At 38.8% G+C, this 14,707-nt stretch overlaps 1 protein-coding gene across 1 annotated transcript; it reads left to right on the forward strand.

Annotated features, from left to right (window-relative positions):
- The first annotated feature begins 8,954 nt into the window (after positions 1-8,954).
- On the forward strand, positions 8,955-14,322 carry FADD (Fas associated via death domain). Its single transcript, XM_077818506.1, has 3 exons — positions 8,955-9,065; positions 9,446-9,754; positions 10,409-14,322. The coding sequence occupies exons 2-3, from the start codon at positions 9,457-9,459 to the stop codon at positions 10,684-10,686; spliced, it is 576 nt and encodes a 191-aa protein (XP_077674632.1). The 5' UTR covers positions 8,955-9,065; positions 9,446-9,456; the 3' UTR covers positions 10,687-14,322.
- Positions 14,323-14,707: the final 385 nt, after the last annotated feature.

Genomic DNA, 14,707 nt, shown 5'->3' on the forward strand with positions numbered 1-14,707 from the left:
AAGTCCCAGTATGACCAGATGGGAATTGGTTTGGACCCTTATAGGGAAGAGCCACAAATGTCACATCTGGAGTTAAATTTCTCCCATGTCCACAGGTGTTTGGCTCTGAGCTTTTGGTTCAGGTGCATCTCTAAATAGAGGGATGTAGCTCTAAAGTCAACAAAAGGACCTCCTGCTGCTGTTTGGTTTAGCCAGGAGTAAGAAATATTAGCCATTCACTATCAGGTGACTGGGCAGAGATGGACAGAAAGGCCCCTCTGCTCTAAAGGTCCTCCCTCAAAGTTACACAAAAATGGCAAAATAGAGTGAGAATGTGGGTGGGAGGGTGGGTGTAGCTGTGTACAAACGCTCTCAGATTGCAAGCCACATTGCTGTAATTGTATGCACTTTGTATTTAAGAATGATGCTGTATAATTATCACAAAAAAGCATGAAGTGTCTGAACTATGTTGAGGTACAGTTAAGCATACTGGAGGTGTCTTTTAATTGTTATTGTTTGAATAAACTAAAAAATGTATATACTGTGTATATATAAAAATTGTATAGATTTGATTGACTCCAATTCCTACACCTTCCATGTGGCACTTGTCTTCCTAGATGATATGCTTTCAAGTGCAAGGAACTTGTCCTTCATTTGTGTTTGTATGTTGTGACAAAACTTTGACCTTATCTCAGTGGGTCCTGCGCTTCCAAGCGGATTATGCTAGCCTCAGAGGCTCACTGTGACCGCGACGTAGACCTTCTCTCTGTAGAGGCAAGGGTCACAGCCTACTGAGCCATTTTCATCATAAGCCAGCAAGGGAGGTGGGAAGAAGCAACCCTCCCTTGCAAAGTCTCGGTTGTATCACAATCTCTGTGATTACTCGGGGAGAGTGGGAGGGGAGGAGCCCGGGCCTGCCCTCTACTTTGGGCTCCAGCCCAGGGACCCTAATAGTAGCAGCTATTGGTAGCTGACTTTTGAAACAGGACAAGTATAATTCCCTGGGCCACTTTCCCACAGCAGCCCCCACTTCCTCTACATCTACTTCACCCCATCTCAGGGCCTCCTTCCTTGTGCCTGACAGGGTTTGTACTGCCCAGTTTCTCCAGCAACGCAGCTTCCTCCTACAGCTCCTGACACATGCTCCTAACTGCCTAACTGGGAGGCTTTTAACTAGTTCCAGCCAGCCCTTGATTGGCTTCAGGTGCTCCAATCAACCTAGCTGTCTCCACTGCTTTCTAGAAGGATCTTAATTGGCCCCAGGTGTCTTAATTGACCTGGAGCAGCTGCCATTTGGTTACCATAGTAACAGGGATTTGTTTAGCCTGTGGCTAATATACCTGTTTCTCACTACTTTCTTATAGCCATCTGGCCTTTTCCCATCACAATGTGTATTTGAATTCAACACTGCACTACGAACCCATCATGTATTGAATGGTTTGTTTAAAGAAGAGAAAAATATACTATATCTCAGAGGTAGCCTTTACTTTGAATGCCAAAGGTGGGGTTCTGTGACAGTGGATTTATTTTCTTACTCATTATTTCTGAATTCCTATGAGTAACTAGCCTAGTCATATCCTGTATCATTTATTGGCAGCACTGAATTATCCAGAATGTAAAAGGAAATGACTACTTGAAGAACACTGTTTGAGCAGGCAGGGCACCTCCCTTTCTAATCAGATTCCAAAAAATGTGTACCTTCCAACTGACTCATACAGAAAAGGAAAGGACTGTTTGATTATGTTCTTTAATGGGAAAAGTAAAATGTACTTAGTCGCACCTCTAATCAGTGACTGTATTTAGATGAAACAATCCCAGATGTCTGCATTGGTACTTGTTTTTTAAGAAATAAATGCACCTTATTTTGGTATTAAATTATGAGTCATTGTCTGTGCTCAATACTGTGACTACAAGAGGCCTGATTCTGCTCTCACGAACATCACTATCAATCAAGAGTAACTCTCCTGAAGTCAGGTTTCAGAGTAAAAGCTGTGTTAGTCTGTATTCGCAAAAAGACAAGGAGTACTTGTGGCACCTTAGAGACTAACCAATTTATTTGAGCATGAGCTTTTGTGAGCTACAGTTCACTTCATCTCCTGAAGTCAGTGGAGAAAACACCACTGGTGTAAAACTAGTGTGAGGTCCCATTCAGAATTACTTCCCATTTTCTTAATGTGAAGCCAGCTTCATTCTTTCTTTTTGTTAAATGGGCGTTTTAGTAACTGATGGAGGGGAGGGGACCAGTTTTTATTTTCTAGTTTATGAGAGCACTGGGAAGCGAGTGCAGAAATAGAATATTTGGGTGCTGATAGGAAAAAGCATATGTTACTTAACAGCACTCCGTTCAGCCAAATAAAGGCTATAACATTGAAGGTTCCAAAGGGAACTCTGTTCAGTTGGAAGAGCTCACGGCTGAAATATTCACACTGGGAAAATCTTGTCCTTACTTCTGCAGCCACAGAGGCTTCTTTAGCAGAAGATCTGCTGCTTTTCTGCTGAGCAAGGTTGGAGCAGGATTCCAGAGGCTGAAATCAGTGGGACTAGTCACATGCTTGGGCTTGTGCAAAACGTGTTCCCAAGAGTGGGACCTAAGTTGGTGCAAAAATTGACCCACTCTCTGTAAAATAATTCATGGTGATGCACTTTAAACCTCTTTTTTATAATTGTCTATAAATTTGTATCTCCACATAGGGGAGACAACACACACACACACTTCACCCCTTAAGTATTTCCCTTCCCCTGTTTTTATTGGGTTGGAAGCTGAAAGGAAGATGGCAGGTAAGTAAGAGAATAAATGTATACAATATTTAGACACTAAGTGATAGCATGTTAGCTTTGGGGACTGGCAGTCAAGACTCCTATAGTATATTGCCAACTCTGCCACTGATTCACTATGTGATTCTAGACAAGTCATTTAGTCTCTCTGTTCCTCAGTTTCCCCATGTGTAAAAATTTATATGTGTCTTAATTAAAAAGTGTGGCTTTAATGGACAGCAATGTAATGTTAAGCTAATGTGTGGATCTATCATAATAGTTATATGTATAATGCTTGTATGTCTGTTAATTACATTGTATGATAAACATTGATTATTTCAGGAAAAATCAAATATAAGAGGTTTTTAGCTAGGAAAAAATAAACAAAAGTTTAAAATTTACCTTTCCCCTAAAGGTAATTTAATTTAATTTAACTGATGCTAGCCTTCTGCTGCCAACAGTAACACAACATAAATGTATCTACAGTTGGTTGGATTAACCCTCCCCTTGTTTCAATAGTAAGTTCAGCCATTGGTAACAATTGATTTTTTTGTTGATGTTGTTACTTGGTCAAATCTTTTAACTGTTTGCAAGGTATTTATGCCGAAGTTCAGTTCCTTGGCTGTACTTGTGTTTTTTTCCCCACAGAAAGCTATTTCAGAAGTCTATCTCTAATTTTCTCTCTTTTAAACCATGATAATTTTACATTTCCAAAAGCCCCTTTCATACTGGACAATTCCCTTTTAGGATCCTGAAGCCCTTTACAAACAGTATAGAAACAGCTTCTTCATCAAAATGCAGCCACCTGTGAAATGGAAGGCAGCCACAACACTGCACACAGCACACGTGTAGAGAAGGGTAAGTTTTGACCAAAGACTCAAGGGCAAACCACTTCATTAATTAAAAGTACCACGGGAGCTTTAATGTCCATGCAGAGCATTCATGATCTCACATACAAAAGACCCTCAAGATGGGAGTAGTGTAAGAACCTCAATATATAACAAATTTCATGGAACTCAGCTTATCTATCTTAGAAGTACAAAGAAATGAGATATTATCCAGCTAAATTACTTTTCTTGTCCTTGTTCTTTTACTTCCCTCTGGATTGTTACTTTATTTCTCCTTAACTGCAATATTCTTCAGTATTTCTGTCTGAGATGCCCATAAGTTCCTTAAAAGAGAATGATGCTTGATACCTATTTAGCTGAAAGTCAGATAGGTAACTTATCTCCATCATTCAAACCTATTTAAACCTATTTAAATTGAAGACATCATCTGTAAGTTCCAGCTACCAACTGACCAACTGTTCAGCAGTTGACAATTGCCGGTTTCAATTATGTTTTCCTCTTTTTTTCTGGCCAGAGAAGTAAGACTGCTTTTTTTCACAGCCCCATTCTGGCTGGGGTGTGTTTTGGGGGATCCATTCAGTTCCATAGGAAGAGGATGCCAGCAAAATGATTGATCACACCAGGCTGGAATGCAATGAATTTCAATATCACGTCATTTTGGATGCCCCCCTTCTGCTTTCTATTTGCCAAGATAAAAACCACATGGCCCTTGCCAGTTTTCTCACTCTTATGACAGTCAGCCCAGCCATTCTTACAAAAGCCACTTATCCACCTGTAAAGCAACAGCAGGAGGGAGGCAAGCTTTCTCAAGTCCCATCTGGTTTGAATCCAGCTTCTACCTCTGAAGCTGCCTGTTGGCTCTCTCCTCACCCTGCAGCTGGGGCACCGGTTTTGATCTGGATAGTCAGGTCATATATGTGGTAGCAGCTCTTTTAAAGACATGTTCCTGAGCTCTCCTCTAATCTGTACAATCTCAGTCATGAGCAACTACAGATCCAGTGAGCACCACGCCCTCTTACCTCAGCTATTCAGGTATATGAGGGAGCAGGGCATCATGCTAAAGTATCAAATTGATTTTGACTTTCATCATATCAAAGGCAAGCAAAATAAATATGAACTGACAGACTTGTAGCTCAGAAACAAGGCAAGAGATTAAATATATACAGTGATACTGCAATATGTATTATATACTTCATACTTTGTACCCAGGATTCCCAGTCTTGGGAAGGGAAAGCAATCTCTATTAAATGAGAGAGAGTGGTCTGATAAAGAAATCAGATCCCATATTTTCCAAGCCTACCATAAGGCACGTCATTGAGGAGAGGGGTGGAAGACATTGTTTATATGAGGCTGTTTGGCCAGTTTATATAGATGCACTGACCTCAGACCCAGAGGATGCTGCTTGAGAGTAGTAGAGAAAGCACTATAATTACAACTGGATACAGCAGCTCCAATGTGATGGGAATGAGCACTGATATCTACATTAGATTAGAGTAAGTAGACCATCGGTCCCACAGGAAGCATAGTGTGAATGTACTAGAATACAGAAAGAAGTATATAGGGGACCAGACTGTAGGTGTCCCAGAATGAGGCAAGCCCAGCCAGATGGGCCAAAGCTGGGCCACGCAAAGCACCTTCCAAAAGTGTAACACAAACCCACTTAGCAAAACCGTTGTTGCTCAGGGGATTTCAAACACAGTGCTATATACGTTACTTAAATGTCATTAATGTACAATACACACAACTTGGTATACTGCTTTTAAAGCAACAACAAGGAAACAAATGATGTACCTTCCAATAGACATCTAAGCTGTACCATCTACACCACGTTTACACGCACAAAGTAACTGAAGCCAACTCGTAGGGCAGAGAGCAAAATCCTTTACAGAATACATTTTGTATTCTTTAGTGGATGCCTAGATACCTTGGAGACTGGCACCTTACAGAAATCTAGAGAGCTGGAGTTCTTACTAATGCTGTTCTCGAAACTCTGCAGCACAGATCTGTTTAATGTTCTATAAAGCTTTGAGCACCCTCTGTCTGATTTTGTAAGATATTGCCCTTGAAATCTACATATCATTTGATTATGTGATAGGATCACTCTCAGAGCTATATATCTGGGAAACTGTCACTGAAATCTGAGCTGGTCAAATGCATAGTTTTTGTTAAACTTTATTCTGCACATTGAAAAAGTTAAAATTTGTTGCCTACTGGCCGACATCTCCTTCACTCAACCCTGTGAATTGGCTTTAGAGGCAATAGGCTAAAGGAAAGCAAACTGCTTGGGTTTTTCAACTGTGCATGTATCAGACTAGCCTTAACAGACCAAATTCAGGCTTGGTAAAAATGGGTGCAAGTCCATTGTGCCAAATTTCAGAGGTGAGTCTAAGGAAATTAAACAGTGTTGATACCAATTTAGACTCCCTTACACTCACATTTACATACTGAACTGCAATTACACCACTTCACATATCAGCTCTGACTCTGGCCCTGAATTTCTAGGTGTCTAAAATAATCTGAGTTTAAGGAGGTTTAATTTACATGCTGAGGGAGCTACCAAAAAGGTGTAAATTACTGTAATTTAGATTTCCTTTGCAATAGACTCAGCTCTGAATTTGACCCACTGACATCACCAAGCCTGAACTGAGTTCCATGTATTTTATTGTTTCACTAATGCAGTTTGATAGATTCATATTTTATTGCAGAATAAAAATACACACTAAGATGCCTCATTCTGTACAATCAGACTTTATATTGTTTGTTACTAGGCCTTATGCCTGATAATTCTTTACATTCTGAACCTGAGTATTTCAAATTGCTGTGCTGTGAATGGATCTTACCTGGACCTCATTACACCAGCCCACAGTAACTCTGGTGTCTCATGCCTTTGTTTAAAGGCATCATCAGGACACAAGAAAGAAAATACTTAGACCTACTCTGTTCCTTAGAAAACAGGGAACGTAAGTGCCTGGAGTGAGTTCTATCATGTCCATCATTATCAGTGTTGATAATTCTCTCCAGTATTAGCATATCCTCTCCATATGACACTGCTGCTGGTAATTCTCCCCTTCCTGCACCATTTGGGGCTCCCACAGAACCAGACCTTTAAGCAGGTCTGATATTCCAGCCAGTAGAGGGCAGTGGTGATGCATATACATTAGCCATCTTATAACACCTGCCTGATAGGAAGTCCACCCATTTCTCCTGGATCAAAAAAGAAGAGAGGAGGCTGGTGACGACACCAGTGTTAACCCTGATTTTTGTGATTAGCTGGAGGTAGGGTCAGAGAAGGTTTCACATGTACCATGGGGATGATAGAATTTAAAGGGACTAATTGTTGGGGGTTGGTTTGTTCTTTTGGGATTTTTTACAATTTTTGCCGGAAAGTTAAGTTGTAGAAAATGGGTTTTGGCCTCCTTAAAACTGGAGCATGAGGATGGAGATGTGGGAGACACAGACAATAACCTTTGAGTTTGTATAGGTGAGACTGAAAACTCTTTGGGGCAGGGACTGTACCTTCTGTGTATGTACAGTGCCTAGTAAACTGAAGGCTTGGCTGGAAATAATTAATAATGTTTGTGGTCTGGGGAAGAGTGAGAGAGCTCCTCCCCACCCCGGACACACAGACACACAGACAGCAGAGTATAGGGGAGAACTTCAGGTTGGTTTACAAAGTTATGGGAAAAGTCAGGGGTTGGTCCCTGTAAAGCCCATAATCACAAATTCCCCAGGGCTTAGCAGCGTCAGTGCTGAATTTAGGCTGGGAGCTTTTCTTAAAACTAAAAGCTTTCTCTGTATAAAAACAGGCTTGAAAATATTAATTGATTGCTGGGTTTGAAAATTTGTCCGATTTTCTTAACAATCATGGGGTATTCATAATTCTAGGCTTCACCTTTGAGTTCAGTGAAATTCTCAGGTCCCTCAGCTTTTAGAAGAACCTGATATCAATTCGTTGCTGTGGATGGCAGTATAACTCAGGCAGCTGCTGCTGCTGCTGATAGCCTGCAGCTGAGTTGACCTCTCCATTGAGCAGCCATTTTGACTTTTGGCCACAAGGAGAAGCATCTTAATAGCATGATGGACAAGGAATAAAGGACTCCTATGTTCTGATCCTGGCTGTGACACTGGCTCCCTTTGTGACCTTTATCAACTCACTTCATCACTTAACTGCTGTGATTCATTCCCCTCTTGTAAAGAGAAAATAATAAGTAGGCCTTGCAGAGTTATGTGCCGATTGATAGCTTGTAAAGCACTATGTAAATGCTAAACTTGACCAGAAGCCATAAAATCCTTCAGCAAATGGGGGCCTAGTTATCCCAAGACTCCCTGGTTTATTTAAACACTTACCATTCACAAATGTTTTCAAATTGCAGGAAACTATGCACAGATAACCAGCCAAGCAGCTAGACCCCTTTTTCCTGCAGCAGGAGGCAGGTAGTGAACTGAATGTTTACACCAAACACACACATTGTGCATAATTTAACATAAAATGACTCTGTTAACTTTATGTATTCCTCACTGTGGGGATAGTTTTCAAATAAGGTTTAATCTGCCCTCATATCTATTCTGAATTTGGTCAACTACTTTTCTGTGTCGTCAATATCCTAAACACTAATCTCTGCAGGAAACTATATGGAATAGGCACAATGTACTTAGCAGTGAGCACCCTGACAGTGAGCACCCTGACTTACTCCATAATTACCCCATTCTAATTTATCTACCCCTACACTGAAAAATCCATGTACACTTCCAGGAGTTCAGTTTCAACATGATGTCATAGTTCAATCTCAGTTTAGGTGCTGAGAACTGAGCAAGGTGTGAAAATAGGCTTGTGATTCTCTTATGATTAGGGCTTACTATTGGATTAGTAAAAAGAATATGCTAACTTAATTCTTAATGTAAATCCACTGATTTAAAGGGAATTACACCAGGCATAAATTTGTCCCACTTTTTTAGTGTGAAATAAACCTTTATGCAGCTACCATAATAATTCAGAGTAAAACTTCTGAATCCTTTCACATTCTTTTCTATTTTTTATATTTTTGAACATCAGTTTTTACTCTTGATACAATTCTTAAGGGGAAGGATTTGATTTAAATATATACACAATCCTTAACTGTGATGTTTTACTTAACATATAATTGAATTGCTTTGCTTTTTCATAATAATTTAGAACCATTTTGACAGTTCTTCCGTTGATCTTTAGACTACAGATTTTGATCTATTTATTCAGTACTATGTGTGTACATGGCACTAGTATTCAGGGTATGTGTGTGTATACGGTAGGATAGATAGTTGTATGGTATTGCCATCTAGTGTTCACTTGAAAATAGAGCACTCCCGGAGGCTGAAAAGTTTGCATCATTCATTCATGTGATTTCCGGTGACAGGCAGATCTCTGTGTAAAAGAAAGCTGCCTTCAGCACAGTGAAGTTTTTCTTCATCTCGGCTAGGCTTTCAGGGCAACATAGATTAAACCAGGAAGTAAGTAGCAACTCCTATGAAATGAAACATATCTTTACATATTGTTCATAACAGCAATTTGATTTCCTTTGGAGAAAGTATATTGAAGTTTGTTCCAAACTTTGGAAAGTATAAGATTTTAGTTACTAATAATGACAGTGCGTTGTGAAAGTGAAAGTAAGAAATGTTTGTAGAGAAATAGCTAATGTTAATTGCCTTCCAGGAAGGTAATCATGCCAAAGAGCTTTACTTTTGTTTTTAAGAACTTGTATATTTAATAAAAGAAAGTTTTAGCTTCTGATGAAAGGTGTTTCCTAGGCAAGTAGAAAGCAAACAACATGTGAGACTTCCTGTATGTTTTCTTACACACAAAATATTTTTTTCTTGATATTCTTTCACAGGGCTTACCAAAATGGACCCATTTTTGTCTCTCTTGCATTCATTTTCCATGAGTTTATCTGACCATGATCTCTCTTCCCTTAAATTTCTGTGCCTGGACAAAATTGGCAAAAGGAAGCTTGAGTCCGTCAAAACTGGTATTGATCTCTTCCTCATCCTCCTTGAACAGCGGGAGATTGCAAAAGAGAAGGTAGATTTTCTCCAGCTCATGATCAAAACCATTAAAAGAGAAGATCTGATAATCCAACTACAGGAGTTCATAGAAGGTGGACAAGGTGATGTTGTCAACCATCTAGATGAGACAGAAAAACGTAGGTGGACACATCTTCTTATTTTTATTTTGCAAACTAACACTGTGGGAACCACTGATAAATGGGGTTTTCTTTAAGTAAGGTATATGTGGAAATCTTTCAATCTAACCCCTAACACTGTTGCATGGGAATACTTTGGAGCAGAGGTCTGCCTCGCTCTTTAAAAAAAAAAAGTGAATAATGTTTCAAATAGTTGGAAATAGTTTTGTGGTGAAATTTACCCCTCTTCAAAAGGACAGTACATGAACTATGCATTATTTGAGTCTCACTTACTCTTAACAAGGACTTCCAAACTAGTACTCTCTCTGGCTCTAAACTGCCACATGGAATTCCACACACTAGCTTCTGCACTGGCCACATGCAGGAGGGTGAGGGAGTACATGCTGCAACCAGCGTTTCAGAAAGGGTAGCATAGCTCCCCTGGCACTCATGGAGAAGTTTTGTCACTGTATGATGCAAGGCTTCTGGAAACTCCATCAGGTCTGAGGTGTTTCTACACTGCCCTCAGCACATCCAGTGGCTTTACTGTGACAGTGTGATCCTTAATAGGTACCTATACAGTAAGAATTAATAGAGAAATGCACATTGTAAATGTCTCTTCGTAAATCATTCATTTGGCATAAACTGGATTTTTCCATTTTGTTTATTTTTCAGGTCAGCAGAATGTAGCTTTTGAAGTTATATGTGACAATGTTGGGAAGGACTGGAAAATGCTAGTTCGAAGACTAGGAATTTCTGATACAAAAATTGACAGAATTCTAACAGCCAGTCCTTATAACTTGCAAGAACAATTGATGCAGTCACTTCGAGAGTGGCAGAAATGGAAGGGAAAGGAAGCTAAGGTTGCTGACTTAATAAAAGCCCTTCGGGATTGCAAAATGAACTTGGTAGCAGACAAAGTCGAAAATGAACTTTTACAACGGGAGAACTAAAACTAAATGAAATCAATACAGTATATACAAAATGCAACATTAAAACTGAGAGCTTAAATGAAAAGGGAGGGAATACTGTCTAACTGTTAGAACAAGAGTCAGGATACTCCACCATTGATTTAGGAGCTTAAATTCACGTTTAGAGACATAGACCAAGATTTTCAGAAAACACTTATGATTTTGGGTCCTTAATTTTTGGGTTCTCAATCTGAGACCATGTAAAGGATTTTGATATTTCAGAAAATGCTGATTGCCTGCCCTTTGAGAATCCTTATTTTTTTGTCAAGTTAGGCACCCAAAATCATTAGTATCTTATGAAAATTCTGGCCTTAGCATCTGATTTGTAGATACTTAAATCTTGATGCCCACAGTCATATTTAGGCACGCAAGTGTGAAATTCTCTTTGCCTCCCACATCTGCCACATAGGAATATTACTACTTGTGGAACCTACCTCAAAGGAGTGTTGTGAAACTTATTCATGTAATGCTTATAAAGAAGTTTGCGCTGCTTGGATGAAATGCTTCTTCCTAAGTATAAAATATTATTCTTAAATTCACAAAAATCAAGAAATTCAAAATTGCAATTCCTTCAGTACCCCCAACTCAGCCCACTATCCATATATGGTATTTTGCATGACTGCAGATGCTTTTAAAATTTGCTTTGAAATATGTACGCAGGGTGATTGGTGTGGGAAACTGACTTCTATGCATTTCCAAATTTTTGAAATTTCCAAATTTTTGGCTAAATAATTTTGTTGGTAATAAAAAAAAAAAAAATAGATACTAGCAATATGCTGCCCTTTCTGCCAGATCTCGAGAGGCAAGGAATATGTTCTGAGTGGTGCTTCAAGCACTTCTTTTCCATGCAAGGGTGTTAAACACCATATAGAATTAGGCCTTAAGATTGCAGTGCAAGGGGCCCAGCAGTTCTGGTGGCCTTTCCTCAGCTCAAAAATGCCTGTTCTCAGAATAAACTGCCTGAGACAAAGGGTTTATATTAAGTGCCTTCCCTGCCATAACGAAAGGGATGCTACCCTGCCACTGTAAAATACATAGAAACTCCTTGCCCTGTAGTTGTGTAGAAGGCCCTCCTTGTTCCTTCTGCAAAAGATTCGGCCCATTGTAACTGTACATCTGAGGATGCTGCTCACAGCCACCACCACAGCAACTCTGACAGCCGACCCTGTTAGTAGAACGCAGAGCACTGACCCCATTTGGATCATCGGCACAATTTTCAATGGGGAAAGTAGAATTCAGTTGTCTGTGCTCTTAATAACATCAAATGTTAAGACAAAGAGATACAAAGTGAATAAAGAAAAGCTTTTCTTATGGAGAAATGAAGTTACTGAAGAAAATATAACCCTATCACCTACAGTTTATCCACCCTGCTATGCAGATGAGGATCAGTTCTTTACTACATGGTGCTCTAACTGAAGGTGGCTCCAGGTCCAATACTGCTTTAATCAGCATTCTTCAGTTTTCCTTGACGTCAGCTCCTTCAAATCTGGCCCTTACACTAACCCAAGATTGTGAAAACTGCACCTACTTTAAAACGTGCTTTCATGCCTTCTCTATCACCTATGTCGAGTGCCAGCATCTTGCATGAGTTCCTCTGAAATCAATATTGATTTGACTTTGACTAGGACAGCAGGTAGCCTCAGAAACATAATGTAAAATTCATACCTAAATGGAGAGGCTTCACTTCTCTGCTAAACCTGTCTCATTTTGTTTGGGTAGCTGATAGCATACTGCTCTTTGTCAGTTCCACTGCACTCAGCACTAGTATGAAATTGACAAGAAGCCTGAAATTCAATAGGAATGACAGCAGGTAGAAACAACACAAAACTGTGATGACTGTCTCCATATTTTCAATTCAGCTGATGACTGAGCTTCAGAAATTGGCAAGTTAACACATGATTACAATTACTAGAAAGGTTGAAGTAATGTGTACCTAGTACCTTCATACAACATTGTCATGAAGGCTTTTCTTTAGAAGCTGAACAGTGAAAGATTGGCACACAGATATTTATGATCCTAATAAGCCGGAGACCAGTGTTTGCAAGTGTCTACATAGAAAGGAGTAAAGGGTGATGCTCTGGCTTCCACATGTCTGCCTTTGTGCATATATAGTTTTAAGTAATTGAACCGTAATAGAACAATAGCTTGCTTTGCCTGTATCTCATACAGATTTCAGAAGAGTTCTTAAGAACTAATGAATAAATAAACAAATTCTGAATTCAGTGCTGAATAAAATGCTAATCTTGAGCTGAATGACAAATTCAACAAATTTTAGTTTGTTAAAATAATCTATGGATTTTTTTTCATTACTCTTCTTGCTCTAAAGATAACATGATCTGTTTCAAAATTTTCTGCCTATCATTCTCTATATTCAGGGGTTTTTTTGGTAATGTTGGTTGGATGAGCTGTTAAGTTTACAGAAAATGCAAATGTAATTTTGTAGTGAAATAGCAAAACCTCCTCTGCAACAACTGAAAGTTCAATGTCCCAAGCAATTTGTCCTCATTACTTTTTCCCCTTTATTCCCAATATTTAACATAACATATGGTATTTTGGATCACAGCAGATATACACATATATGATACAAAGATTACAAATATGGTACTTCTTGCATGTAATTAGAATATCTTCTTTTGAGAACTAACCGGAAAAGTTTTTACATGTGGCTGAGTCATATTTTTGAAGGAAGCAGCACCTGACCCATACTATGGTTAAAACCAAATTTGCTCAAGAAATGGAACTAAATAATATAAAATTTGTTGACTCTGTGAAATAAGGAAGCAATGGGGATAGGGTGGGGAGCGGTAGAATGCACCAAATAGATCAAGTTTGAATTTCTGCATGTAAGATTGAAATTGTAAGATTTTATATGCGCATTTCACAAATGGTATTTCTTAAAACATCTTTCCTTTCACGAAAAAATGAATTTGGTATCTGTGTTGGTAGGGGAGAAAAAAGTAAAAATGTGCAGTTGTCAATTACATATTTTCCTGATTTGATATAACATGAGAAAAGGAAAAATATGGGAGCCTTCATTCAAAGTTTAATTTTTCTTGAGTTCTCAATATCAAAAAGTTGTGATTAAAAATCCAAAATTCAACTTCTTATAGTCACATAAACTGTGAAGGAAACTGTGTCTAGTGATTACTACGGGGAATTAGAAGACCTCTCTTCTGTTCCAAATTCTGCCACTAGCCTCCTCTAAGCTTGGGGAGGAAAAAAAAATCACTTGGCCTCTAAATGCCTCCATTTCCCCAAATATAGAACAGGAGTAAAAAGAGTTCACCGTAGTTATCAGGAGCTCTGAGAACAAAGTATTGTCATTAATGCTTCCTCACCCACTCATAGATTATGAACAGCAAAAGTTTAAATGAAAGACATGCAAAGCTAATCTCTAAAGTCTGTGAATCCCTACATTATGTGGCTTTATAAATGAAGGCATATTACAGCCTTTCTAACCATTGAATATATAGTTTAAAGGGAGAGCATGAAGTTATAGCCTTAAAATAATAAATAGCATGAAAACTCAAAAATGTTAGAAATATTTCCCCATTCTGTGTTTACTAATTGTATTTCACTTTTTGTACAATAAAAATAAACTAGATTTTTTTTAATGTGCATTGTTAGTCAGTTTTGCTTCCTGGTTCTCATGCGCAATGCTTAGATTACAAAAAATGTCAGTGAATGCTTAAAGCCAAACAAAAGTCTCCTTTCAATTATACTTATTAAATTGAATTAAAACATTTATATTGAATACGAAACCTTGTTTTTAAAAAGTGGCAATACTAAAACCTACATTTCGGGCATTGGTTACTAGTGTTCATTTTCATAAAATCAAACAATATAACATGTAAGACTTAATACTGTTTCTCTTGGAATTTCTTATAGTTACTTCTGGGGCACAATTGCCACAGTATGAAGACGTGAATGTACCACATCATTCTGTAGTAGGCCAGTGTAATCTCAGAAAGGTTCTGCCTCCTCTGGAGAGCCTGAAACCAAA

Source organism: Eretmochelys imbricata, chromosome 6 (assembly GCF_965152235.1).
Source record: "Eretmochelys imbricata isolate rEreImb1 chromosome 6, rEreImb1.hap1, whole genome shotgun sequence".
In the NCBI taxonomy this organism is placed as follows: domain Eukaryota; kingdom Metazoa; phylum Chordata; order Testudines; family Cheloniidae; genus Eretmochelys; species Eretmochelys imbricata.

Bases quoted from the DNA above. Each gene is read 5' to 3' on its own strand.
- FADD (XM_077818506.1), top strand. From the start codon at position 9,457: ATGGACCCATTTTTGTCTCTCTTGCATTCATTTTCCATGAGTTTATCT. The intron at 9,755-10,408 runs GTAGGTGGACAC...TTTATTTTTCAG, and splicing joins TCTAGATGAGACAGAAAAAC to GTCAGCAGAATGTAGCTTTT.